Source organism: Lycorma delicatula, chromosome 12, assembly GCF_047948215.1.
Source record: "Lycorma delicatula isolate Av1 chromosome 12, ASM4794821v1, whole genome shotgun sequence".
NCBI classification, from domain to species: domain Eukaryota; kingdom Metazoa; phylum Arthropoda; class Insecta; order Hemiptera; family Fulgoridae; genus Lycorma; species Lycorma delicatula.
Genome location: NC_134466.1, coordinates 29,367,814 through 29,395,533, shown reverse-complemented (window position 1 = coordinate 29,395,533; position 27,720 = coordinate 29,367,814). Strand labels below are relative to the sequence as shown.

Sequence of the window (27,720 nt, the reverse complement as noted above, 5' to 3'; positions counted from 1 at the left end):
CATTGTACATTTTTAAAATTAATCAACTGTGTAGGTAGGTTGACTTTAAGTTCTCTTGGAAAAGTTTGAGATTATATTGAAACCAATTAGAATTTAAAAAAGTGTGTGTGTGTATATATACAGACACACACACTTTATATATATATTTATTTTAGTATGTTCATTATAAGGAAAAAATGTATTTGTGTTTGTAAGCAATTTTTGGATGTAGCAATAAAATGAAAAGATAAGTAACAGTTTATAACTCATACTTTGAAAATGAGTAGATAATTACGAAGGAAAATTATACACCTTTGTAAACTGAGATCAGGTTATGTATATGATATATGATTACAATGAATCTAAATCAACACTGTCACCGCCATAAAGAAATTCATATATAGCGGTCGCCATTGTGTCTTCACTTAACATAAATTTCTGTTTATTTTTCATTGATCTCATTTCAGCTCCTACACCACTAGGTATTGAATCTTCTCCTATTTCTTCTGCTGAAGAATAACGATCTCTTACATCCTTCATTATACATGCTTCCAATTTTTTATGCTGTAAAACAATAATAATAATAAAAATTAAAAAAAACCTACTTTATTATTAAGAAAATAGACAAAAAATATTTTTACTCATCTAATAAAATGTTACTTTTTGATATTATTCGTAAAGGGATGAGGAAAAAGATTCTTTGTATTTTAATGCAAAATTAAAACAAGGTTTTTTTATTACACAACTGCCCAAAAAGGAGTGTAATGTATTTAGGGTGTATGTTGCAATGTAGCAGCTCATCGGCCAAACTGATTGAGATATTTGACCCCGAGTTGGAATCCTCGTGTTAATGGGAGTGTTATTTATTGGCTATATAAATAAAGGGTCCGCCACGGGAAACGGACGTATTTTAAGTTGGTATTACGCATCCGGTAGGAGTTGGAGAGGGGAGCCAAGGCCGGCGCGTCACTCGTATGACCTTACAGTTTATGCTTGTTCATTGTTTAGTTGCTGTCATGCCACTTTGGAATGTAGAGCATCGCGTTTTCGTGTATGACAGTTTTGTGCGGAGCGGCGAATCAGTTACAGAAGTTCAACGTCTCTTTCGTCGAAGGTTTAACGTTCCTCGGCAGGTTGATATACCGAGCCGGAACATCATTTTGCAATGGGTTAATGCCCTTCGTATTGGAGGTAGTCTAATGAAAAGGCAGCCACCGAGACCACGTCGCACAGTTCGAACTCCGGAGAATGTGGAACGTGTAAGACAGGCTGTTTTAACTAGTCCAAGACGTTCAGTTTGTAGGCATTCTGCAGCACTACGAATATCCAGTAGTTCAGTGCGGCGAATTCTACACCGAGATTTAGGTTTTCACCCTTATAAAATGTCAGTTGTGCACAAGTTAACAGAGGGCGACAACCCACAACGTGCAGCCTTTGCTGAAGCGATGTTCCAAATTTTGGAAGATGAGCCCAATGCGATTTTGATAATGAGCAACGAGGCTCATTTTCATCTCAATGGTGTTGTGAATCGTCAAAACTTCCGATACTGGGCCTGTGAAAATCCACGCACTTTACATGAATTACCATTACACAGCCCCAAAGTTACGGTGTGGTGCGGCGTCGGGAAATTTGGTATCGTGGGGCCCTACTTTTTTGAGGAAAACGGGAACACTAAACGTAACAGCTGATCGTTACGTAAATATGGTGAAGACATTCTTGAAAAATGAGCTGAGACGACGACGAATTAATCTGCCAGATGTTTATTTTCAACAGGATGGAGCTACGGCCCATACTGCCCGAGTGTCGATGGCTGCTGTTAGACAAATGTTCCCTAATCGCGTTATCTCCAGATTCGGTGATCTGCATTGGCCCCCTCGCTCACCAGACCTTTCGATGTGTGATTTTTTCTTGTGGGGGTATTTAAAGTATTTGGTGTATGAAACCAAACCTCGTACATTGGCCGAACTGAGACAAGCGATAGAGCAGAACATCGCTCAGATCAATCGTCAACTATTGAAGAGAATGGAGGCTATCTTCAGAGAGAGAGTGGAGTGTCGTTAATTTGTAAAACGTCCGTTTCCCGTGGCGGAGCCTATATATACAGGGTCCGGCATATAAACATGACGATTTTTGAGGGATAATAATTAAACTGTGTTTCGTACTATTAGATCATTTAATATATCAAATTAAAGATCAGTTTTTGCAATTTATAGTGAATTACTTACATAAATTTTTTTTATTTGAATATTATGTCATCCAAATGTTTTCCATTACTCCTCACACACTCACTTAACCTCATTCTAAAATTTAACATTGCTCGCTCAATCATCACTTGTGGAACTGTTTCAATTTCTCGTTGAATGGTCTCCTTGAGTTCTATAATCTACTCAGGACTTTATGTTTGAGATACCCCCACAGAAAAAATCACAAACAGCCAGATCAGGTGAACGCGCCGGCCAAGGAATGTCACCAAATCGGGAAATCAAACGTCCAGGAAAGGTTTCTCGCAGAACATCCATTGCTATTCTCGCCGTATGGGCGGTGGCACCATCCTGTTGAAACCAAAATTCATGTCCTTGAAAGTCATTCGGTTTCGGTCGCAGAAATTCATTCGACTTGTTTACGTATCTATGAGATGTTACTGTTACTCTGGGATTTAACTCTTCAAGAAAATATGGGCCAATTATGCCGAACTTTGAAACCGCACACCACAGTGTAACATATTGACTTTGAAGTGGTTTTCAAGAATTTGCCGTGGATTATGCGAAGCCCAATAACGGTAATTTTGTTTATTCACAAATCCTGACAGATGAAAATGCGCCTCGTCACTTAAAAGAATAACGGCATCCTGGTGGACATTTTCGAGGATGACCTCGCAAGCTGCTTTGCGAGACGCCCAATCATTTGCATTAAGTTGCTGCACTAACATCATCTTATACAGATGGAATTTCAGGTCGGCATGAAGAATTCGTCGTACACTTCTATCAGAAATGACTAGCGCAGCAGCATGTCTCGCTGCTGAACGTCGTGGAGACCGCGTAACAGCTAACCTTACAGCGTTAATGTTTCCAGGCGTTCTCACAGTCCGTTTTCGTCTTGTTTTGTTTCATTTTTAAAGCAGACGATGTGTTCCTAAAATTCTTAACCCGCAACAATATCGTATTCCTACTAGGAACAGACGCGTGTCGATTTAAATTGAAATGTCTGCGAAATAAACGTTACAATAACCGAGTCATTATTTTTAAAATAGGCTTCAATCACAAACGCTCGTTCACCCGACCACGACATACTGTCTGAAATAGCATGATGAATAGACATGTCGATGTACAACACTCCTGCCTTCTCATTGACAGTAGTGCCAACATAAGAATTACTACAAAATCGTCAGATTTATATGCCGGACCCTGTATATGTATGTAATAGTGGAGATTTGGCAATTTAATGAATTGAGTTAATGAACTGTGAACTGTGAGCCTCTATCACGTTAGAGCGTATGCGTGAGATTGAAGACCAAGGTTTTATTCTTTGCAAGCTAGGTGGAACGATTATTCTACTGGTCGATATACGCATGGTATTTTCCCCAATGTTAGAGAGTTGCGAGCGATTAGCTGGATTTCCCCCAATCGGCATGTTACTCAATTCCTTTCGGGACATGGTGCTTTTAGGGATAGTTTGGTTAGGTTCAGGTTGGTTGACTCCGGCTTGTATCTGGACTGTAGGGTCGATGACACTGTGGACCATGTCTGTCCCCGGTACGAAGCTGAACGTACCAGAGTTGTAAGGGAACTTGAGAGAGTTAACTCCTTCTTTGATCTGCTGGTCAACTGGAGGACTCGCAGAGACTGGGCAATTGTTGCTGGCTTCCTTTGCTTCCTCGCCCTGCGCAGGACGGTCGAAGGGATCTAGAAGGTAGTAGAGTAGGAACCTGGGTGGCTAGGGTCCGCCTGAACAGTTGACTGGCCGAAGATAGGCGATTTGGAAGCGAGCCACGGTTAGTTAGATGAGAGGTGTCAATTTTGAATTGTTAAGCTGTCGGCGGAACGGCGACTGCACTGCCGATGGGCATGGGATGCCATGCAGCCGTGAGGTGTAGCAGCATCTCGACGAAGGTTTATAGTGGTGAATGTTACGCGGGACTCTGCGATGGAACTGAGTGGGAGTAGGCGATCAATCCGTCTCTCCGTGGTAGACCAGACCGTAGTCCGTAACTAACCTAAGTCAGGGGTTTATTAAAGCGAAAGCTGAGTTTCACTAAGGAAACTAGGACTAAATTTCGTTGTTGCGATCAACATGTTTGGTGGTATGTTGTGTTGTTTTTGCCTCGAACTAGGAGACATTCACGAAATTGGCTCATAATAAGTAGAACTATGCGCGGGGTTCGCGCTTCCGCGAGCTCAGTTAGCTAGTTCAGAGGGTGACGTAGGACATTCAAGATGTCCGGACGAGGCCTTCAGCGAAGGCCATAAGCTGAGTTATTAAATCACCGATGCAAATGTCTACCGAGGCATTTGCAATACCTCGGTGGTATCCCAACGAGGCCATGCTTATTACTGAGATGTAAAAAGTCAGAGGGCGATAGACGACTCCCGTTAAAACCCAACAGGCAAGGAACAGTTGTGGGGGGGGGGGGGGGCTTTGCGACCGGAACGTCACTAGGCGGTTGTCTTTCCCTACGGGGTTGGGATTTGAGCCTCTATCACTTAGCTAAATTTTCACCATGAAAGAGTGTAGTAAGCGTAATTCAGTTTTACAAAAAAATAAAAATAGATAGATAAAAAGTAATAATAAAAATAAACAAATTAAAAATTTCATGAAATAACAAAATTAAAATAAATTAATTTTGAAGGTTGTTTTATTTACTTTGCCGGTTAATGGTGAGTAAGGCACTGTATTTTCATATATTAATAAACTCTGGTTCCAAAAGCTAGAAGTAGGATGGATCAAAGAAATTAGAGAAGATATGAAAGAATTGGGAATTTCCCTGACTGACCTACAGAATAAAACTGGAAAAATTACAAAGCTAAAAGATAAAAGCATTAGATTTAAACAAAAGACAGACAAACGACAAAATACAACGAAGAGGGTGTTTACGGATGAAGAAAAGAAAGCAAGATCTGAACGGATGAAGAAATACTGGGCAGCTCGAAAGAGTAAAATAACACGCTTTTCTCAGAAAAGATCCAACTAAAATTGACTTAAGTGGTCCCATGTTGGCCGTAAAAGCATAATAATAATAAACAATATGCGATTGTATTGGGGTTTAAAATTCTCTTTAACCTCAATATTAATTGTATCTGATGATGAAATAAATTGAAAATGTGCCCATTTAACAGTTTTGATTACTTTTAAATTTATTTTAAAATTTGGCATCATTACTTTCAGTGAAAGCGGGATGATGGAGGTTTTAGATTTATTGATGAGATGGTTAATGACACTTTTTTTTTTGTCCTGTCATTTGACTGGTTTGATGCAGCTCTCCAAGATTCCTTATCTAGTGCTAGTCGTTTCATTTCAGTATACCCTCTACATCCTACATCCCTAATGATCGTGTAATTAATGACACTATGGTCGTGTAAATTTTATTATGATGTTTGGTCATCACTACTTTCAGCGAAATCTAGAGTTTAAACAATTGTATTATAAATTGACCGATTCGCCATGTACGTTTTCAGACTATAAAAACAAATATCCCTTGTACGTGATTGATTGTTCACGACAGGATGAATAAAAAAAAATGGTCGTTATTGATTTGAAAATTAATATTGAAGTTGAAGAGAATTTTAAACCAAATACAATCGCATATTTTTTTATTAATATATGAAAATGTAGTGGCTTATTCACCGTTAACCGGCAAAGTAATTAAACAACCTTCATAAGTAGAAATTTTAATTAATTTTTTGCCTTCGCTGAAAGTAATGATGTCCGATTTAAAAAAAAAAATTTAAAGGTGATTAAAATTGTTAACCGAGCACATTTTCATTTTATTTCAGCATCACTTTCATAAAATGTTGTGAAAAGGGCGTTTCTCGAGAACGGCTGGACTTGGGCTAGATGAAACTAGCGGCAATCGATTCAAAAAATTGGAAACTACCCTTTGTGGTAAGCCTTTCAAAATCGCGTTAGAATTGGGCTAGGATGCACCGTTTTCGAGATACGTCCTATTTTTAAATCTCGGTAGAATCTTTTTTAATGTAATGAATAATTTACTCGTACGGGTGTAATCTTATTTAATATATTTGAATAAGTTACGCAGGTTCTGCGTCAGTTTATTGAAATCGATTATCCCGCTGAAAGTAATGATGTCCGATTTTTAAAAATTAATTTAAAAGTGATTAAAACTGTTAACCGAGCAATTTTCAATTCATTTCGGCATCAATTTCAAAAAATGCTGTTAAAAGGGCGTAACTCGGGAACGTCACTGTAAAAAAAATGTGTGATGTTAATGGACATGATAACTGTATCATGTCCATTAACATCACACATTTTTTTTAGCAGGCTGTTGCATTTTCTCTTTTTTTGTAATAAAAAATTATAGATTGTCTAATTTTATTCTCATTCTTTTCAAGACTCAATCATTTTTAAATAAATAAACTATTATAGTGATAACCTTTCAAAAAATATTCTGTAAAATATCACCTTTCAAAAGCACGCAAGATTTGATTATTATTAGTAGAGTTATACAACCTAAAGCCAGTCATCTGGCAGAATATGAAGAAACATTTTCCCAACCTGTATGTTAAATGGCATACAAAATCTAGGCAGTGTTAGAGAGTTGTACTAAGCCAAGATTTATGACATAAAGGATCATTGCTCTTTACTATATGCTAAGTTATATTCATCTCTTATATTATAAATTAATGCCTGATACATTAGCGTAATATAAAATGCAATCTGGAGAATTAATATACTTCTCCACCATATTGAAACAGTTATTCCATCATGTTAATGGCTAGAGAGATTTCAACACTACAGTTGTGACTCATGAATTCATGTTAAATCTTAATTTTTTTAAACTTTTTTCTCAGATAGTAGCAGTGTGTTCTTGGTGTATGATCTTTGAATTTGTTAGGATTTTAATATTCCTTTTTTTAAGATATAGTTTTAAATATTATCATTAATAAATATTGAGTCAATTTTCTACTTTAATTTTTTGACTGATAATTACTTTATTGCAAAAACCATTCTCTTCACTCTTTTTTAATTTTGTCCAAAATTTAATGTCATCAATACATTATCATAGAAATTTTTTGTCATTTTTGAAGTATTTATGTTGAGCCAGTCCAGAGAAATTAATTAAAATATATGCCAACACATGTATATAAATAAGTTCATGCATTTTCTAGAAATTTTTTAGCCTTTTGATTTGGTATAGGGGCTATACACGTTGAATTTACAAAAATTTTGAAAATGAAAATGTTGGCCGATCGCTGTATTTTCTGTTTGTAAATGTGTTACTGCAGTAACAATGAAACTATAATCGGGAAAATAAAAATTAATATAACAGACTTCATAATAAAAAAGCTTTAAAATTTTGTGTTCAATGATTACTTATGTTGTCCTGCTTATGTAGAATCTATTTTATGTTATGCTATTGCTTTCTGGGGAAATGAAAATTTACTACTCAAATTTAAAAATTTAAAAAACATATGAGAACAATATTTAATAAGCAATAACAAAGTTCATGTTAGTAACATTTCCAAAATTCTGGAGTACTACCATTTTGATTTTATATATATATATATATAGTTATGATTATTACAATTGTGATAATGGGAAGTAGGTTTCAAAATAAATCACCAATTTTACCAGAAGTAAGTATTCTCTGGTTTTATTTAAATATAAAACAAATTTTTTGAATTCACTATCATTTATGGATAGGAAAGTACTTAGTACTTAGTAAGTTATCTGAAAACATAAGGAGTGAAGTGAGGATTCAATGTATTTAAACAAATTTCAAAGAAGTGGCTTCTTAGGATTGTTTTTTTTTCCAGATTTATAAAAATACTATAATTTACATAAGTATATAATAGTTTATTTATTGTTTCATGTTACTATAACTTCCCTTTGAAAAATCTTTTGAAGTGGTTATACATTTATAAACGTCTAGTACGAAATTGAAAATAATTCTGTGTTCTCTTGATTGTTTTAAAATGAGTTATATATTAACTTTGTAACAGTTGCCTACTTATAACAAAAAACAAAATGATGTAAGAGTAATAAAAAAATTTGACTTTTTATCAAAATTTCAGTAAAGTAAGATTTTACTGCATGACGATAACATTGTCTAAGCTTTGAATTACTACTAGGTTAGTCAGGCCTCTTAAATAATTGTAATTAGAGAATTAAAGTGGTTTACCTTATAACATCGGAAGAAAAACATAGGCCTAACCATTTCTCTTGCCAGTTTATCTTTACCCTCATCTGGAACACACATCTAAAAAAAGAAAACAAAAAACGTTACAGTTACAACTACTTAAAAAATTAAATCAACCAATTTAATTATTTATAATTTCTATTTAAAATTAAGTACCTGTATTTTGTTTGAAGCCATTTTTTTTTAATGTTTAAAAGATAACCCTCAGAGAGAAAAAAATTTTTACTTACTAAAATTTCTATTTGCTTTATTTACTATCTTTCTGAACATTTTTATAAAGTGCATTTACTGAAAGTATATTAAAAAAGCTGGCCGATTATTGCATGACTCCTGGCTACACCAGTCGAATCATACAAATCTTACACAGCTTTTATTACATTTTCTATTATCATATGTAATAATATTATTATGTTATATAATATCATATAATAATATAATTATTATGCATGTATTTATATATAGAAAAATACTAAAAATATTTGATATGTAAGAAATTTGCATACGTAAAGTTTTAAAAAAAATCTAAGTCTCCCTTCAAAAGGATAAAATAAGAAAGATAAAATTTTCAGAAACTTTTCTGCTGTTTAGGTCCAGCTTATATAATTTAAAACAATAGTAGATTTTTCTTGATAGTTCTATGTATGAAATATAAACTTTCAAACAAATTTTTAAAGATATTTAAACCAAAGGGAAATAGAGAGAAAGAAAAAACTGTATATTTTAGTTTTAAATGGTGATTTTTTGATTACTTATTTATTCAATGTAGGTCACAAATTTACTTTAATAAAGTTTTCTCTTAAATTCCTCTGAAGAAAATCAAAATCACTTTTCTTTTGCGATATTCCCATCCCCTCAACAGGTTTTGAAAAAAAAAATGATCAATGCCCCTATGTGTAGAAATATTTAAGCCAAATTTGAAGAAATTCTCAGGTTTGGTCAATCCTCAAATACAAGACCAAAAGGAGTGTGATACAAACATACTTTCTTACATACATGTTTTTTTTTGTCTTGATGAACTAGTTGGATCCCAAAAGTTAAAAATTTACATAAAATCTGTTACCACATTTTTTCATGATCACCATACTTTCTTCTTTAATATCACTATTCTAGCTATGGGAAAAAAAAGCTGTTTCAAAATCTTTTTAAATACCAATATCACATCTAAAAGTGCCAAATCACTGTGTGCTCCCAGATGCAGTCTCTGAAGAAGCTTAATTTTTAACAAAAAAATGAGCTCTTATAGCTTTTATAATTTCACCTTAAATTAAAGTGTACTGTCAGTTTAAAAAAATTTTTCCATCTTTAAATTACACTACATTATGGTTTTAACAGTTCAAAATTGTAAATAAATATGCGTAAAAGAATATTAAAGCAGCAGAAAACTAAAAACTGATTACTTACAGAAAATTGTCGACAAAATTCAACTCCGTCACTCATATCTTTTTTAAGATCTTCAGGCACAGGAAGCCTATTTATTCTCTGGACCATTTTATCATATGCAGGTTCAAGATTTTCATCCAGCTATATAAACAAATTAAAGGTACAAACATAATTTCATTACACATACTACATAAACAAAATTTATTGTGGTTTAACATTTTCTCAGGTAAAATCTTAAAAGAAATTATTTTTTTTTTAAATTCACACCTTAGTTTTTATGGTATATAAATTGAATGTAGTACGGAAAATTTTAGTTTGTTTGAATTAAATGATGCATGTTTTAGCGTTCTGTGAATGTATACCTTAAGGAGATCTTGATTTTAAGTTCTTGAGTATGTTAAAGTTTTTGTAAAACCATCAGATACCAATCAGAATAGAAACACCTGATTGATCCCTTACGTGAGCTTTCTTTGCCAAACTATACAATTCTACAGATCTCCACATTTACATAGATCCATTGGTCTTCTAAAACTCTTTAGGAATTCTTTAGTAGGTGAAAAGATCAACAATAAGGAAAAATATGGTTTGTGGAAAAATAAATTAACAATCCATTGATAAATTATGAAGTGAAACAAATATATCCACCCAAAAGAGTGTTTCAAGGCTCTTTAAATAATGGAAGTCTTTACATCCTTAGTTCCTTGGGTTGTCTTTATCCAGGGTTCATATTTTAGGTTAATGAATTACACTGACTACCCCTGAATATATGCTATAACAATTGGTTTATCTTCAGTTATTAAGTAGTCACCTGAGAACAGGCCTAATCTTCCTTAAAGAAAATCTTTACTTATGAAAAAAAATTTGGTTGGTGTGTTACGAGTTCCTGAGTAATCAAACTCTTTGGTGGAAGTAGCATTTCAGCCTTTCATCTAAAAAATTGCAGGTTTAAATCCTAGTCAACTTTGATATTTTTTTTGTATGCTATAAAATTTCCACATTGTCTCTCCACATAAACCTGCTGGATTGGTTTAGTGTTAAATTGTCACAAATCAACTGTGTAACAACTAATTTTCAAAGTCAAAGGTTCTGAGGTTCAAATCTAGTAAAGGTAAGTTACTTTTATATGGATTTGAATATTGACAGTGGATACTGATATACTTTGGTAGTTAGGGTGCAATTAATTACACATCTCAGGAATGGTTGGGCTAAGTCTGTATAAAACTACACTTCATTTACATTTTGTACGCAAAATTTTCATCTCATTGGACCATGGAGTTGTGTATTGTTCAGAAGTTGAACAGATTGGAACATACACATTAGGAATAGAAAAAAATTTTCCCACTTCAAACATTTGGATTATTTGGTAAAGAAATTAAAAAAAGACTTATAAACTCCTTACCCAGACCCCTACAGGAGAGTATTACTTATCCATATTTTTTATTATATTATTTTCCCCTCTTGAAAAAAAAAATCATTCAGTGTGTATATCTATTTATTAATACTTTGTGTTTTATTTTCAGACATAATTTTGATTAAGTATGAATTGATTAAGTACTTATTTAACAAAATAATTTTTGTTATATGCCATATCCTTATTGTTGTAGATGATCTGTTATGAGAAGTAAATCACTCTTAAAATGATATAACCAATCTCAAAAATAACAAGGATTCCATACCAGATTTACTAAGGAAAGTTAAGTGGTCTCTCATTGCCTTTTTGATTGAGTAGAATACATTGTTTGTAAAGAAGAATGTCATGCTGATGATATTCACACTTAACTCAAAAACCGTTACTCTGAAACCATACATCAACACAGAAACAGGCTATCATTCATTGTTACTTTATAAACATTTTTATGAAACTGCTTTATACTTTGTAGATTAATGTGTTTTATACACCATTGTTTGCTCTGGTATTAAATGTAAACAAACTCTCACTCTAATAATAAATTTTGTAAACAATCTCACCCAGCTTTGAAAGATACAAAATAAATTATACTGTTTGACAACACTCAATGCTGTACAGTTGGATTGTGCTTTTTACTATATTATTCTACATCTATAATTTTAAGTAGGGTGTAAGGAGTCAGATTATTTTTTTTTTAATTGCGTAAAAAACGATGTAAAACAATTACATACTTTGTATGATTTTCCATAAAATTGTTTAATATTTTGTCATTTTTGCAGAAGGTAGAATATAGGTAATAAAATTTATTAGTGTTTTTCTTTTATATAAATTATCTTATTTAAATTAGTATTTTATGGTTTATAACTCTAAATAAAGGTTAATAACTGTAGAGGTGTAAGATAGCATTTAACAGATATATAAGTTGTATTTGCTTAAAAAAAAGTTTTATTGATTATAATATTACTCTTTATTTTATCAGTAACAAAATGGTTTGATACACTTCTGTATTCTTTTATTTTCTCTTGCCTGAGTATTTTCTTGAAAATTACAGTCATGAGACATCGTCTCAGAATTGGTGATTTAAGTATGTTATTTCATGGTCGCTGCATATATTAATGAAGTTGGTGCTATATTGTGTGGGATGTTTTGAAATCAGACTACAGAATGGTAGCAATTTTCATTTTATAAAAATGGGCAACGGTAAAATCAGTGCCAATGGTTTGGCACTGATAAATTTAAATGTAGTAAATTAAAAATTCTATCTACTAGTTGTTTATTTAAAAAAAAATTGACTTCCTTATACGTCTATTAAATTACATATACACATTTTTTTAAAATGAAAAATACATAACATTTTATTTCATTAATAACTTCTAATACATTTTCACGTGTTTTTTTATTGTTATTATTGAATTATTATTTATTGTAATTTTTTTATTACAACCAGAAGTTAATAATTATTAATAAATCAATATATTGATTTAATATATTGATCAAATCAATATTTGAACTGGTTCAAATGATTTGATTTGGTGTACCTTCCCCTTGTAAGATCCAAATATTTCATTATCAAAATTTTATTTGGCTATAACTCAGAAACCAATGAAAATAAGTACCACTTACGATATATTATTGAAAAGCTCTGAATGAGGGCTTATTATTGCAGTTAGGAAAAAGTCCAAAATACAAATTGTTTTTGATTTTTGACTTTTTTGGACCCTGGTTCAGTCGATTGGAGTCAAAAGGGGAGGTGCACAACTACATATTACAACAGTACTAAATCCAAAATTTCAACATCCTATAGCTAATTGTTTTTGAGTTATGCAAGATACATACATCACACTGAAACTAGTTAAAATGGATTCAGGGATGGTCAAAATGGATATTTCCATTGAAATCTGGAAACTGAATTTTTTCGCAGTCACAGTATTTATTTACTTCGTACAAGAAAGTAAAAAAAGTATTGATATTCATCTATATTGTCAAACCAGAAAACAGAACAATTTTCATGAACATAGCAAAATTCTTTGGTTTTAACTAGATAAAACCCTTCTGCATTCTTGCCATTTTTAATTTATTATCAATTCATTTAAAAGCTCTTCCTATCAATTTATTCAAAATATTGTAGTAAGATTTTCTTCTACACTATTGTTGAGTTTACATGTGCAAATTACTTCCTCAATAATTTTCATTGATATCTTCTACAATCTTCTTATATTTTTTGTATTGAAATTTCTTCTATTAGTAGACAACACTATAGTTCATTATTTCTTCATAGGAGTACATTTATTTTTACTTTTTACCATCTGTTTCAGGCGCATGTAAGTTCAGAGATGCTGTCTCTGAAATTATTGAGTCCTCTAGTGAACAGTGTGTCTTTAAAGATTGAATATTATCTGCATTTCAGTAAGGTTGAATGCTGATTTGTAACCATACAATGGGTCGCATGAAGAAGGCAATGGAAAAATATTTTATTCCCATTTTTCTTAGTAAATTTGTTTATTCTTGAAAATAAAAAAATTGTGGCTTTATCTTACGTCAGGTCACTCACAACTGTTGTGCTCATGGCTCTTTATTATGTCTATATGTATATAACTTCAATAATTTGCATTTATTTCTTTTATAATTAATTAGCTGGTCAGGGGGCTCTGCCCCTGGATTCCCCCACTCTGTTCATCAATTTCATGTTTGTGAGAATAATAATGATACATAGCATTTAAAAAATGTTCAGTTTATAAAAACTATCAGTGTATTGTAATTTTTTTAGAGCAACAGTTTGGTCAGCACCAGACTCAAAGCCTTAACATTGTTTTTTGGTGGTTGGGTTTCAATTAACCACACATCTCAGGATTGGTCAATCTGAGACTGTACAAGACGCCATACACATTTACACTTCATTTACATTCATACATATCATCCTTATTCATCCTCTGAAGAGTAATACCTTATGGTGGTTCCAGAGGCAACAGAAAGAGAGAGGACTCAAAACCTTAAGTAATCTAAAGTATGTGGGTTTCAGAATAGTCTACCTCCATCTTAAAATAATGGTTGTATCTGGTTACCCATCCTTCATACAGGTAAAAAGCTGTTTTGCACAATACTTCGCATTACCTGAGGTGAATGTACTTCGTTTTCATTTTTTATTTATTTATTTATATTTTATTTTATGTTTTTTTATTCAAATAACTGGAGGCAGGTACAGCCAGTTGCATTGTACACTCATTAATAGTGGCAGTGACTTTGTTGGTTGGCTGGTGTGCCATACACTAACACACCTTTAAAGTCATATGATAACCAAAAGAGATATCTATAAAGACAAACAGATCGTTATTGTAAAACATTTAATTTCAAATATTCCAACTGGTCTTTAACCAACGGTTTGGTTATAATAAAATAGAATATCGGCATGGAACATAGTCATCATCTTCAAACAGTGTAACATTTCATAACAGCAATAGTCCTATGTTCTTTCCAAATATTAAAACTATGTTCATGCAAAATTTCAGCTCAATCAGATGAATGTTTTTACTTAAAAGAGTAACAGACTCACAGATGCTACTAGACTTATATATATTTTTTTAATTTTGTGTTTTATGATGCTCCTGCAATCCTGATTTTACTGCATTTTCCATTGATTTCTGTAATTTAATACTGGAGAATTCTTTCTTGTTGTTTAAAGAACAGTACCAGTATCCACTACTGATGTGTAATGATTTACAGTGAAATGAGTAACTATTAAAAGTTATTCATTTAATTTGTGTTTTTTTTAGAACAGTAAATCTCAACTCTTTTAGCTCCATAACCTCCAAATAGTAAAAAAAAATATATAATGAATATTTCAGGACTCAATGAAACCTAGTTAAAACTATTAAGCTGCATTAATAGCTATGGGAATGAACATGCATATACGAAGTGTACAAACATGAGCAATTTACAGGCATAAGGGATTGTAGAACGTCAGTTTAATTTAATATGCGAAGTATGTGTTTTTAAAAATTTATTTAAGTTTTTAAAAGCATAGTTTCATTGAAAATATAAATAATAATTGAGTTTTGATTTTTAAGTGTGCAGTCAAACTGTCAGTGTTTGTTTTTCAATTGGATTCTTTTGCAGAATGGATAAATTTGTGAAAAAATGAACTGAGCCATTTAATCCAGTGAATTGATTGGTAAAAAGACAAGATTGTACAATGTTATTTAAATTATGGTTTTACTTTCAACACTTGGAAACTAAGCATCCATTATAAAAGCAAACCTTGGGAATTAAAAAAAAAAAAATACGTACTTTGAGAATCCAACAAGCTTTTATTTGTAAATCAAGGCATACTGATAAAAGTATATGGAAGCATCTTGTCTTGTAGCATTAATGGTAGCTGAAATGTCCAAACCCCATACAATTGCAGAAAACCTAATATTGCCTGTTGCAAATGATATGGTCAATGTTTTAGAAGGTGTGGAAGAAGCAAAAAACAAAAAACTGAAAAAAAAAAATTTGCTTTCCAAAGACACAGTATCAAGGCGAATCGATAACATGTAGTTACTGTTCACAGTTAGATTATTCAGCAAGTGAGTTCAAGTGGATTTTTTACTTTTCAGTTTAATGAATCAATAGATGTGGCAAATATTCTCAGTTCTTATGTTTTGTGAGATAAGAATGAGGTAGCAACAGATCAGTCAAAGAAAATATTTTGTTTTGCAAATCAGTACCCAGTCATAAAATAGGACAATGTTTTTTATGAAGCTACTAAAAATTATAAAATAGATTGGTCAAAATGTATTGCAGTATTTAGTGATGTTGCAAAGGCAATAACAGAAAATTAAATTTCTGAAAAATTAAAAGATCGTCTTATACCAAGGACGAAATGAATGCACTACTTTATTCACCAACATGCTCTTGCCATACAAAATATGCTGAAAAATCTCAAATAGACTTTGTACAGCAGTGAAAATGATTAATTTTATTAATCGTTTTTTATAGTCGTCCATTACAGAGTAGGCTGTTTGCTAAACTATGTGAAGAAATGGGCAAAAAGATAAAAAAAATCTCTTCTTTTCCATACAAGTCAGATGGTTATAGCGGGGGAAAGTGTTTACCTGGTTATTGGGATTGCGAGATGAATTAATTGTATTTTCCAGGCTAAACAGATGCCATCCTCAACTTTTTTTACAGAATAATGAGTATATGTTGCTGTTGGCTTACTTAGCTGATGTATTTTCACATTTAAACGACTTGAACCTGAATTTATAAGGATGTGATAAAAACATTTTATTAATGACAGACAAAGTTCAAGCTTTCATTAAAAAGCTTGATATCTGAATTATTCGCCTTCAAAGCAAACATTTTAGTATGTTTTCATTCACTTCTGATTACATTGAGAAAACTGATTGAAGAAGGTACTAATTTATTTATGTATCACAGTTTGGATAGCACAGTTTCATAGCATTTGTGTGAGCTAAAAATTCAGTTGGCAGAGCATTTCCCAGAAAATGAAAATGATTTTTCAAAGAGATGGATACTAAATCCATTTAGTGAAAATGTTGCAGCTGCTAAGTTAATAGTGATTCACAACCAGCTTACTGATGTCTACCGATAAAACATTACAACTACAATTCGTGTTTTAGCTTGCTCATTAAAGTGAATACGGAAATTTGGTCACAAAAGCATTGAAAATATTAATCCCTTTCACCACATCTTGCCTTTGTGAAAAGAATTTTTCGTCTGTGGTTGCACTAAAAACTAAATACGGAATCATATCTTATCATTGAAAACAATTTGCTTTTGTATATTTCTAACATAGATCCACATATGGAGAAACTTTTAAATGAAAAACCTTTGCAATCACCTCATTAATTTATTTTCTTTACATGTATACTTATAAATGTAAGTAAAATGTTTATAATAAATGATTCTTTTCTCATAAAATGATTTCATTATTGTTTATGTGTAAAATTGTTGGCCAATTTCATAACCCCCTCCGTTCCATATTACTGCCAACCCTTGTGGGGGTTGCGACCCCCAGGTTGAGAAACGTTATTAGAATAAAACATGGCAATTTCTTTGTTTTATTTTGAGGGAAAGATTACTAAAGCTCCTTAGATAGAAAACATGATAAATAATCATTTATAATTGTATACTTACATAACCTAATTCTTGCATTACACATGTTACGTTTCTAACTTTACCAGCCATCTTCGCTGACAAAGTTTCCAACTGACCACGTATATCCAGATCTCTCTGAAAAAAAAAAAAATATTTGTTTTATTATATCCAAATTGAACAAATAATGATCAATGATGATCTTTAATAATGATGAATAATGATCTTTATGTGAATTTTTTGGGTATGTATTAAAATGATGTGTTTTAGAGCATATGTTTCGTCACCAGATTTACTAGAATTTAACTCCATGAGTGGGTGGGGGTTGTTAAAATGTTGAATTATAGGCTAATATTTTAACAAACAATTATGATAATCTGTTAAGTTTGACAATCGGAATATATATTTTATAATTTATATATACTTATCAATGATGCTGTATGATAGAAAAATATATTGTAAATCTGTATTTTAATAAATAAAATTAAGAATTGTAACAAATTTTAACGCATCAGCAGAATATAATTATTTATAAATCTAATTATCACCTTACTGTTACTACTTAATATTATTACTCTTTTTTTTTTCATTTTAGTTACATTCACAAGGATATTTGCTTCATCAAATTGTATGAAATTATATAATGAGTATTTATTTTAAATGTGCCACTACTAGGGACTCTCTCAAACTACAAAACACAAAAAACTTTAAATGGATAACTTCGCATATTTTTTGCGCTACAGCCCCATATTCTTTATTTATATATATTTTGTATTTATAAATTATATTTCTTAATATATATTTTATATAGAAATTTTTTAATTTTGTATTTATAAACATATAGACACTAAACAGCGAAAGGACTGATTGAAAAGCTGGAAAAAAGAAAAAGATAATCACAAAAAGCCTTAGGCCAAAATTCCAAAACAAAACTGATACCAAATGAAAAACTATAGAGGAAAATTGAAAAACTCTGATACAATGAGAAAATGAAGAACCAGCTTTTATTGTCAAATGAAAAAGATGAACCGAAACCTATCGACTAATAGAAAAATCAAGAGAAAGTGGTTCAAACACACTGAAGAACTCAAAAGAACTAAACATCCACGAAAACAATGTCACTAACAGACAAAATATCAAAATGACAATGATAAACAAAGACCTAAGATTTTAAGAAAAAGTATCAACCAAAAAGGAATCAAAGATGTCAAAAGAAAAGAGGAAAGCCACTTCAGAAAGAATGAAAGAATATCTGAAGAAGTGAAAAGAATGACACATGGAAATAACTTGATCTAAGGTACTAGGCAGATGAATTAAAAAAACGTATAAAGAACTGCTAATTTTTTTGAGGTTTATTTTTAGTGCATGTGTCTTAATTTTGGTCTAATTTTATATATTTATTTGTAATAAATCAATTGAAAATTTTAATTGTAGTTTTTTCATTGATTCATATGATATTCCAGAAGTCTTCAGGTATTGTGGCAGTTGCATCCCTTGTTCAAGCTTGCTACATCTCGCTTATTAATTAGAATACAATAATGATTAGAAAAATAGTATCAAGAAGCTGTTAGCTGTAAAGTGTACCTTGTTTGGCTGTGCCAAAAACTGTCTACTTCTTGTGTGGGAAGGTAACTAATTTTTATACACTGAATTTTTGTGATAAACCTATGTTAATGGGCTTCTAAAAAGTTTTGAATTAAGAGGTTCAGTTTATAGATGATCAATTGTAAAATTAATTAATATTTAAAAAAAATTATTTAATGCATTTTGCAGTTAAATGGTGTTTAAATTATTTGGATTTCTTCCAGAAATTCTTTTTGAAAGTTAATAATATATTTAATTTTTTATTATTAAAGTTACCAAGAGAATTTTTTTGACTATATATAATTAACTTTGAAAAGAGAGCAGTGCATGTTATTTTAAAATGATCCATTAAAATTTAAAAAAAAAATAATTTTGAAAGTGTTCATAACGCTTTTTGTTAATTTTCCTAATTTTGATTTAATTATGAAAGTAAATGAGTGATTAATAGATTAAATGGTTATTGTATAAAATAAATTAATCAATAATTAAACTGATACTTACAGAAGCACGCTGACTAGCTGGATAATATGGATAATATGATGGCTGTTGATAATATAAACTGTTTGTTACTGGAGCTGGATAGTATGGTTGTGGTTGTTGTGGTACTTGTTGATATGGAGTATTCGGATAAAACATCGGATAATTAGGTGGTGTGTAAACTCCAGGTATTCCATTATAATTTTGTTGTGGTAAATTATATTGTTGTGGAATCGGTGCAGATGCTTGAGGACGATATTGTTGTAATAAATTGTTATTATTAGCTGCATTCGAGCTAAATTGCATCGGCGTTTGTAATGCTGCTGCAGTTGCAGCTCCAGATGGTGCCGATGCTGAAGCAGAACCTGTTGTAAACGATGCTAATGTTTGCTGTTGCTGAAATAAAAAGATTAAAATGAAATGTATTAAAATACAGGTTTGAGGAATATTGGAAAACTATTTAAAATTTAAATTTTTGTTCATTACATCAATTTGAAAGGAGTTAAAATAAGGGCTACAGAGACAGAGGATCCACATATTTGTGTACAAGAAGGCGCATACTTGACATTACATTACGGTTGACTTTTACAACAGGGATCACTAAAATGACTTTACATTTGATATTACCATGATTTAAAACATTGCTAACTTAATGTAAAATAGCCTACTTTAGTGCACTCTTCAGGATGAAGTGAATTCACACTAACCATAGTTATATACATAGTGTTTTAAAAAGAATGTAAGTTTATAATTGGTAATGGAAACTTAAACTATTTTTTAATATTATAAGAATCAAATTACACATCTTTAATTTCACAATAGGTGTTGAAAGTGATTTCCTGTAACTTGAATGCAGGCTCTTACTCACATCATAAGATTTACACCTACTTTTTATAATGGTTGAACTCTCACTTTCAGTGTTAGTTTTCATTTAGTCAAGTATGTGAGGATTTAACATCCCGAAAGAAAAAGAATGTCTGAGTAAGAGCTGAAGTTCTTAATGGTTATAAATATCTTAAGATCAGATGATGATTAAAAATGTTCTGCAGTATGGCTATCATAACATTCGAAGTATAAGGAAATTCATTTATTCTTGGAGCAGGAACAGGTTTATGCCTGATTAGAAGCACTTTATGATAGATCAGTTTTGTAGTTTTTAAAGCTTAACTGGGATTCGAACCCGGAACCTTCCAGATAAAAAGCAGAATTGCTACCAGTATGGAGGAAATAATGAAACTTGTACTGAATTTCTTGCTAAAATTAACATTCTCCTTGTTTTCCTTTTAACAATGGAATAATTTGTTGGATTAAGTCACAATAAACTTTACGATCGATATATTTTATTAAAACATAAACAAACTCTTTATCAGCGATCACAGGTTGCACACCAAACATCAATTCTACATGGTTGTAATCATAGTCAGTAAAAAATGTAAGGTTTCTCACTGCTCAATATTTAATATTTTTATTTTTCACAATCGTCATAACTAAGCTTGCCACTAAAATAACTGTGATCCAGAACCTCAGTCTTATTTATATCAATAAGAAATTAAAACCAACAAAATATTGTAAATTTTTTTCATAATCTTTCTCTTTTAATTCATGATCAATTTCTGTTTGCTAACATTCAATTTTGACTTTTTTTTTGTAGGTGGGAAAGTAATAATTGTTGACACTTTAGCGGGTAGGAATTACCTTTTAAGAAATTTTCTGGTTGAAGCAAGTTAAATTTTCTTTTAAGTCTTTAAGAATTTCTAGTTAAGAGTGAGATGGTTGACCTGGGTCTTTATAATAAGTACATTTGAATCTCATGAAATTATGCACTAAATGTACTAAACAGCTGACCTATTGTTACTGGAGATTGGAGTCTGATTGGAAATTGTAGACTGGAAAACTTATTGAAACTTGTCTCACATTTCAAGGATTTATATCTAAAATAAATTTACTTTAAAGGTGAATGTATATATGGTAAACGCATGCTCATCCTTGAAAAACAATCTAGCTGACACACTACAAAGTAATAGGTACTGAAATGATACTATTACGAGGGTAATTCAATTATTATCTGAAATTTAGTTATATTTCTGTTTATGTTAGTATTGTCGTGTTGCGTAGAAAACGCATGCATGGTTTAATTTTTATGTCTGTGCAGGTTTGACTACTACTTGTTTGGTCCACTCAAAGAGGCATTAAGAGGTCGGCGATTTACCTCAGATGAAACAGTGAAAGAAGCGGTGCTTTCCTGGCTTGCAGTTCAGCCGAAAACCTTCTTTTATGAGGGCATCAGGAAGCTTGTGCAACGATGGAGCAAGTGTGTTGAAATGCAAGGGAACTATGTTGAAAAATGATGTACATGTAAGTTTCCTATTTGTATTGCAATAATATTTATAACTACATTGCGGATAATAATTGACTTAATCTTGTATAAGGTAAGTTTCAAATGTTATCTGCAGCTAATTATAAGTATCATCTGGCAAATAGAACAATATAATATTTATAAATTTGTAACTTATACACTATTATTCCATGAGTTGTACTCTTTTTAAATGTCTATTATTTATGTATTATTTTTGGAAATATATCAGGAAAATTAATTGGTTGATCAATTTACCTACTATATACATTTTTTTTATATTCTCAAATGTATAAATAAGATGAAGAGAACAAAATACTCACAGATATATGTTTGTTATATCCTTCAAGTATGGCTTGCTGTAATTTATTTATATCAAATGTTGGCGCTGATGATTTAATTGGATCTGAAGATATAGTTGGACTTTGTTTATGTGATGTGGTCTGGCCGACTTTTTGTTGTGATGTGCTTGTATGACTATTTAAATTCGGTTGTTGTCCATGAAACTGAATATTATTATTCTGTGGTGGTTGAATATTGACTTTATTTGATGGTAATACAAATGTTTGTGAATTTCCTGGCATTAAACCAGAACATTTAGCTGTCGCTAGTTTCATTTCTTTACGTACTTCTTTTACTACTTCAGGTCCTAAACAGCTTTCATATACCTGTTAAAAAAACAAAACAAATTTTATAGAATTATTATAAATTATGTCATATATAACATAAAAACAAATACTCAATTAACTTACTAACAATTTAATAAAATAAGGCTTTAAAATTCTTTGAAGTCCAAAACTAGTTCACAGATGGACTTGGACAGATTTATGTTCTTGTTTGCCTCTTGTTCAGTTTACTTTTGAAAAACTGTGAGCCATTCTTCAGTTAAACAATTACATATATACTGATGTTATAATAAATGATTATAATTAATAAAATAAATTTTGCTATGTTAGAAGCCTATATAATTTGATTTATTATATTTTTTTAATGACATTGCGACTGCTATATTGTTTTAAGATCGTACAAACATAACATGTGCTATTATTATTATTATTATTATGAAATAATAAGTTATAATTTGGTAACTTGCGTTCCTGTCCATATGGGTCAACGTGAAAGTTATTTACTGGGTCTGACTGTGGGAGACTAAGTTTTTGAGTCTTTTACTTCTGGCTTGTTCCCTTCAAGCAGTGAAGTCCCTTCACTGCTATCACCTTTTGGGCTAGCAGGAATACGCCTACCGTGACCCTAGTTCTTTTGGGAAGCAATGCATCCCCTTCTCTGGAGGGAGTCTCATGTGCTGACTGAAGTAAATTGTAAGTTTTAAGGATGGTGGGTAGGTAGATAGGAGAATTGTAGAATTTCTTCTTTTGTGGCTGCCCTTCGTGCTGTTTCTCTGCTGGGCTTTTCTACCGGAGCAGACAGGGGGAGAATGAAAGAAATTGCCATTTTCCCTAAGGATATTTTTTTGTTTAGTTTTACAAGTAGAATTTTAGAAACTCTGTATATATAAAACAACAATTTTTTTTTAATGCAAGGATTTTTTAATTATGGAGTATTATAACAATTAAGTAATAGTATTTAGAAGTTAATCGTTAAATTTCTGTTCTTTCTTTTATTAATAGGTTAAACTATATTCTGCTTCAGGCCAATTTAAGAGTTATTATTGTCTTAATTATAACAAGTTTCTTAACATTAGTATTTTTCCCTGTACTGCAAAGAAATAACTTGGCAACACTTTGTAATAGGACCCGTTCCATCTAAATACATCCCACCAGTTCAATACAAAGTGTAATTGGAAAATGTAAATTAAATTTATGAAAAGACATATTTAGTAGGTTTTAGTGACTGATATTTTCCTATATTGACAAATTGCTAGGAAGCATTGCTTTTGTCTTTGAAAGTAGATGTATTTTATTGTTATTTGTTATCATTACCGGCTGCAACATCTTTTTGACTTTGCTTATTTTATATTAAAATATATTTTTACCAAAATAAAGTCTACTAAACCATTTAGTAGTTGTACATGTATGCTTCTAATCTCTTGACGTTCTCTTTTTTATCAACGATCACTGTATAACATATCTTCAAGATTGCTATTTGTTTTTGGGAAAAAACTATGAAAAATAATTAAAAAGCTCTTAATAAAGCTTTTTTGAAAGGAAAAAAATGGATATATGTATTTAATAATAATTATATTATTTTGCTCATCACAAATTTTATTACATTACAAATAACTTACCTTCATCATGGCATATTTCTTAATGAATCTATCATCACCACTAAAACTTGTTACTATACTTAGGAATGAAACCAGCAAAACAATTAAAAGTGATTCTTCAATTTTCATCTGAAATACAGTAAAAGGTAAATCATTATTTATTGATTAAAAGGTATTAAAAAACTTATTAGTATAAAAGTACATTTTTAATTAAATGTAGTTTTTCTCGCTTCATTAGGGTGGGTAATTAGTTAGTTAATATTACATTTATTTGTGCCCATGTGATTCCAGAATACTTGCACTAAATTTTATGTAAAAATGCTAAGTAATTTCTGAGTGATAAAAGTAACATTTGAGTAGGTATTTCATTTTAGAAAAAACTCTAAAGTAAAAAAAAAAACTGGGGTAGTCTCACAACCCCACCAATAACGGCTTCAGTAAGCTCCTTACCCAACAGACATGGCTCCCTGCAATTGTTGACTCTTTCTTAAGCTTAAGATTCCACTTGGAGGAATGAGATTTGAAGGCAGAGAAAAGAACAAAAGAAAGTGACAAGGACTTATGGTGCTAAAAATTACTTTGAAAAGTACTTTCAAGAATGGAAACATCTCTGGAATAAATGTGATACATCAGAAGAGGCCTAATTTGAAGGGAACAAGTTATTCAACTAAATAGATTAAGTATTTTTGTTTTTATATGCCAAGGTCGGATGCTTTTTGTTTAAACCTCATATAAAATAGAATTTAAGCACAGAGTAGATAAATTTGTGCTGAATGTTTAGTTAAGATTGATATGGGTACTGTTCCTTAATGTCTAAAAAAACAAACAAAACTCACTGATATAAAAAGAAAATAAAAATAATATGATGAATTAATTTGTTACAATTTTAATGATATTTTTGCAGAATATCATTGAATGAAGAATTTACTGAATAGTGTACAAAGAAAACTTCAGTTTTATGAATTTAATGTTTAGATAATTTTATTGATTTACTATAACTGATAACATATTTTCATTTCTGCATTTTTTGTGCTTTTAATTTGTTAATGTGAAAGATACTGATCTTTATGTCTGGCAAAATTAGCAATAATTTTAGTTTGATTTATGAATTTTTTATCACACTTAGAAGTTTTATTTAGTTACAACAGGTGACTAAATAAAACCCTCTGTGATAAGTTGACAATATTTCTGTTCCTCATTGTTTTTTTTTCTGAAGTTATTAAAATCTCTTTATTACGGGCTTACTTCATCTCTAACCCTTTGTTCATATCCTTCGGTATCTACTTATCTTACATAATAATTATTTAGGCCTTCCTCTCTTTCTTTTCCCCACCAAATCCATCTGAATCTTGTTTTTAATATATTTTCACTTCTTTGTATTATATTTCTGAACCATCACAGTGTACATTCTTGCAGCTTTCTGCCTACAAGAGCCAGCTTAGTATTTTTCTGATTTCTTTTTTATCATCTTCCTTTCTGTCATTCTAATCATCCATCAAAATGTTCTCATTACAATTTCCATCTTCAGTTACTTTATGATTGATATCACCACAGTTTTATTTGTCACATTTTTGTGTCACATTAGATAATGTTATATGGTCTTCTTTAGGGTAAATAATGTGAGTTTCTGCACAAGGTGTGTATCACCATTAATAAAATTGAGATATATTATCTTAAACCTTTCAGACCCAATATATATATGTAACATATAGCATCGGCAGGGACAATGGTCTTTATGTCAGTTACATTTTTTTTTTTAGTAATTATTTAATTTGAAAAATTTCAATAAAGTTAAGTTTATAATCGTTTTAAATATTATTTTAATCCTATTAACATTCTCATTTAGAAATATTACATTTTTGGGAGTATTTAAGAAAAACAGAACAAGTTTTCAGAATAGAAAAAAATGGGTGTTATATATTTATTTATTATTTTTTTAATGATTCATATTAACTAATTTTATGTTAATAAATAGTTTTACATTTAAGAATGTGAATGTATGAAACATTCTGTATAAAACAAATATGTAATTTTTTCCTGAAAACAAACAATATTAGTATCAAACTAGTTTTCAGTTTGATTTTATGCAGTGTACTAGTTCAGTATAAAAGAAAGATGCATTTGTAAATTTTGCAGTACCAGAATGTTTGATTTTGTATTATAGCAGACTGTAAGAATACGGTCCACAGTCACAGGGGACTACCCACCGGGTTGGTCTAGTGGTGAATGTGTCTTCCCAAATCAGCTGATTTGGAAGTTGAGAGTTTTGGTGTTCAAGTTCTAGTAAAGTCAGTTATTTTTACACGGATTTGAAAACTAGATCGTGGATACCGGTGTTCTTTGGTGGTTGGGTTTCAATTAACCACACATCTCAGGAATGGTCAAACTGAGACTGTACAAGACTACACTTCATTTACACTCATACGTATCGTACTCATTCAACCTCTGAAGTATTATCTGAAAAGTAATACCGGAGGCTAAACAGGAAAAAGAAAGAAAAGTCACAGGCGACTGATTACATGAAATTATCAAAAATTTGCATTCATTTCGTTGTTTACATTGATAAGAAGCAAAACTTATATTTTTCATGTTAATGTTTAACTTTTTTTTTTGTGAATTAGAATTTTAGTGACTTATTTTGTCGCTGTTTGCTCCCGTTGATATCCAAAAGCAAGGACAATTTTCGTGCAATTTTGTTTTTGTAATTTATGGCGGTGTCCTTCATTACAGAATTTAAGGAAGGGATAATATGTTTCATTAAAAAAATATGATAATGAAAAATACTTTATGTTAAAATGTAGGCCAGACTTTAAATTAAAAAATAAATTTATGTAAAAAAATTTTTTATTTCAACTAAATTGTAGTACTGGAATGAGGTTCTGGTGCTCAATGTATGAGCACCCGTGCTTATTATGTTCCAGTTTTTATTTTTAATAACTGATTTAACAATCTAAAAGATCTTCAAGATTAATCTATTTAAAATTAATTAAAAATATTTAGTGTTACTGAAACTTGTTACAGCACATCTACTATTCCTGACATGACATGATAAGCTATAATTATATTATGATTTGAGATATAGTATTTATTAGTTTATTGTAGTAGTATATAATGCAGAGTAGTAATAATTTTTTGATTTACTCTTGTAGGCTGTATAATGAGACATTTTATATTTTTTCATTTATTTATTATATCAACTTTCATTTATATCATATTAACTACTTAGGTTATTAGAGATTATTATTTTGGGATTGACTTATATATTTTCTACTTTGTAACTAGGAATTGAAGTCGGGATGTGGTATAGCAGGTAAAAATTACTACCTGAACAGGCAGGTCTCTTGTACTGAATGGAGAACAGGTAGTTACTCAATGTAAAACAATTTAACTGTGAAGTAATACTACTCTTAAACACAAAAAACAAAAGTAAATAGAAATTGACAAAGACAATTCTATAAGATGATTCAAAGTAAATTACTGTACCGTGTAATACGGTAATTGGGTGTTCTTGAAACATTTATTTAAACCTGATGATGTTTTTCTTCTAGCATCATCCTTCAAATCCATTAATTATCTTCTAAAAAAAAATTTATTTTACTCATCCTTGAAATAATGAATGTCTTTTTTTACTCGACTACATTTTTTTTTTTTAGTTTCGTGTTGATAATTTAACAGAGTAGTAAAAACTATTGCCTAATGTTATTAACAGTTTATGGTACAAATACATTTTATTTTTAATTGATTCTAATGAATAAAAACGAGGTTCTCAATTTGGCCCGTATATTTTTATCATTTTGTAAGCAAGTACTCTTCCCAAATAGATTAATTTTGAAGAATTCTCTTTA

General features: G+C 30.9%; 1 protein-coding gene across 1 annotated transcript; it reads right to left on the bottom strand.

Annotated features, from left to right (window-relative positions):
* Positions 1-306: 306 nt before the first annotated feature.
* hid (head involution defective) lies at positions 307-27,442 on the bottom strand. Its single transcript, XM_075380403.1, has 8 exons — positions 27,359-27,442; positions 23,897-24,004; positions 21,975-22,319; positions 19,323-19,694; positions 17,280-17,375; positions 9,755-9,874; positions 8,336-8,413; positions 307-543 (listed from the first exon to the last, which is right to left on the bottom strand). Exons 1-8 carry the CDS (start codon positions 27,440-27,442, stop codon positions 331-333), a joined length of 1,416 nt encoding a protein of 471 aa, XP_075236518.1. The 3' UTR covers positions 307-330.
* Positions 27,443-27,720: the final 278 nt, after the last annotated feature.

What these genes read in the sequence shown, in the direction of transcription:
- hid (XM_075380403.1), bottom strand. Translation starts at nt 27,442, where the DNA reads ATGGATTTGAAGGATGATGCTAGAAGAAAAACATCATCAGGTTTAAAT. An exon ending in AGAAATATGCCATGATGAAG is followed by an intron (nt 22,320 to 23,896) that starts GTAAGTTATTTG and finishes TTTTTTTAACAG; the next exon opens with GTATATGAAAGCTGTTTAGG. An exon ending in GATATAACAAACATATATCT is followed by an intron (nt 19,695 to 21,974) that starts GTGAGTATTTTG and finishes TTTTTATTTCAG; the next exon opens with CAACAGCAAACATTAGCATC.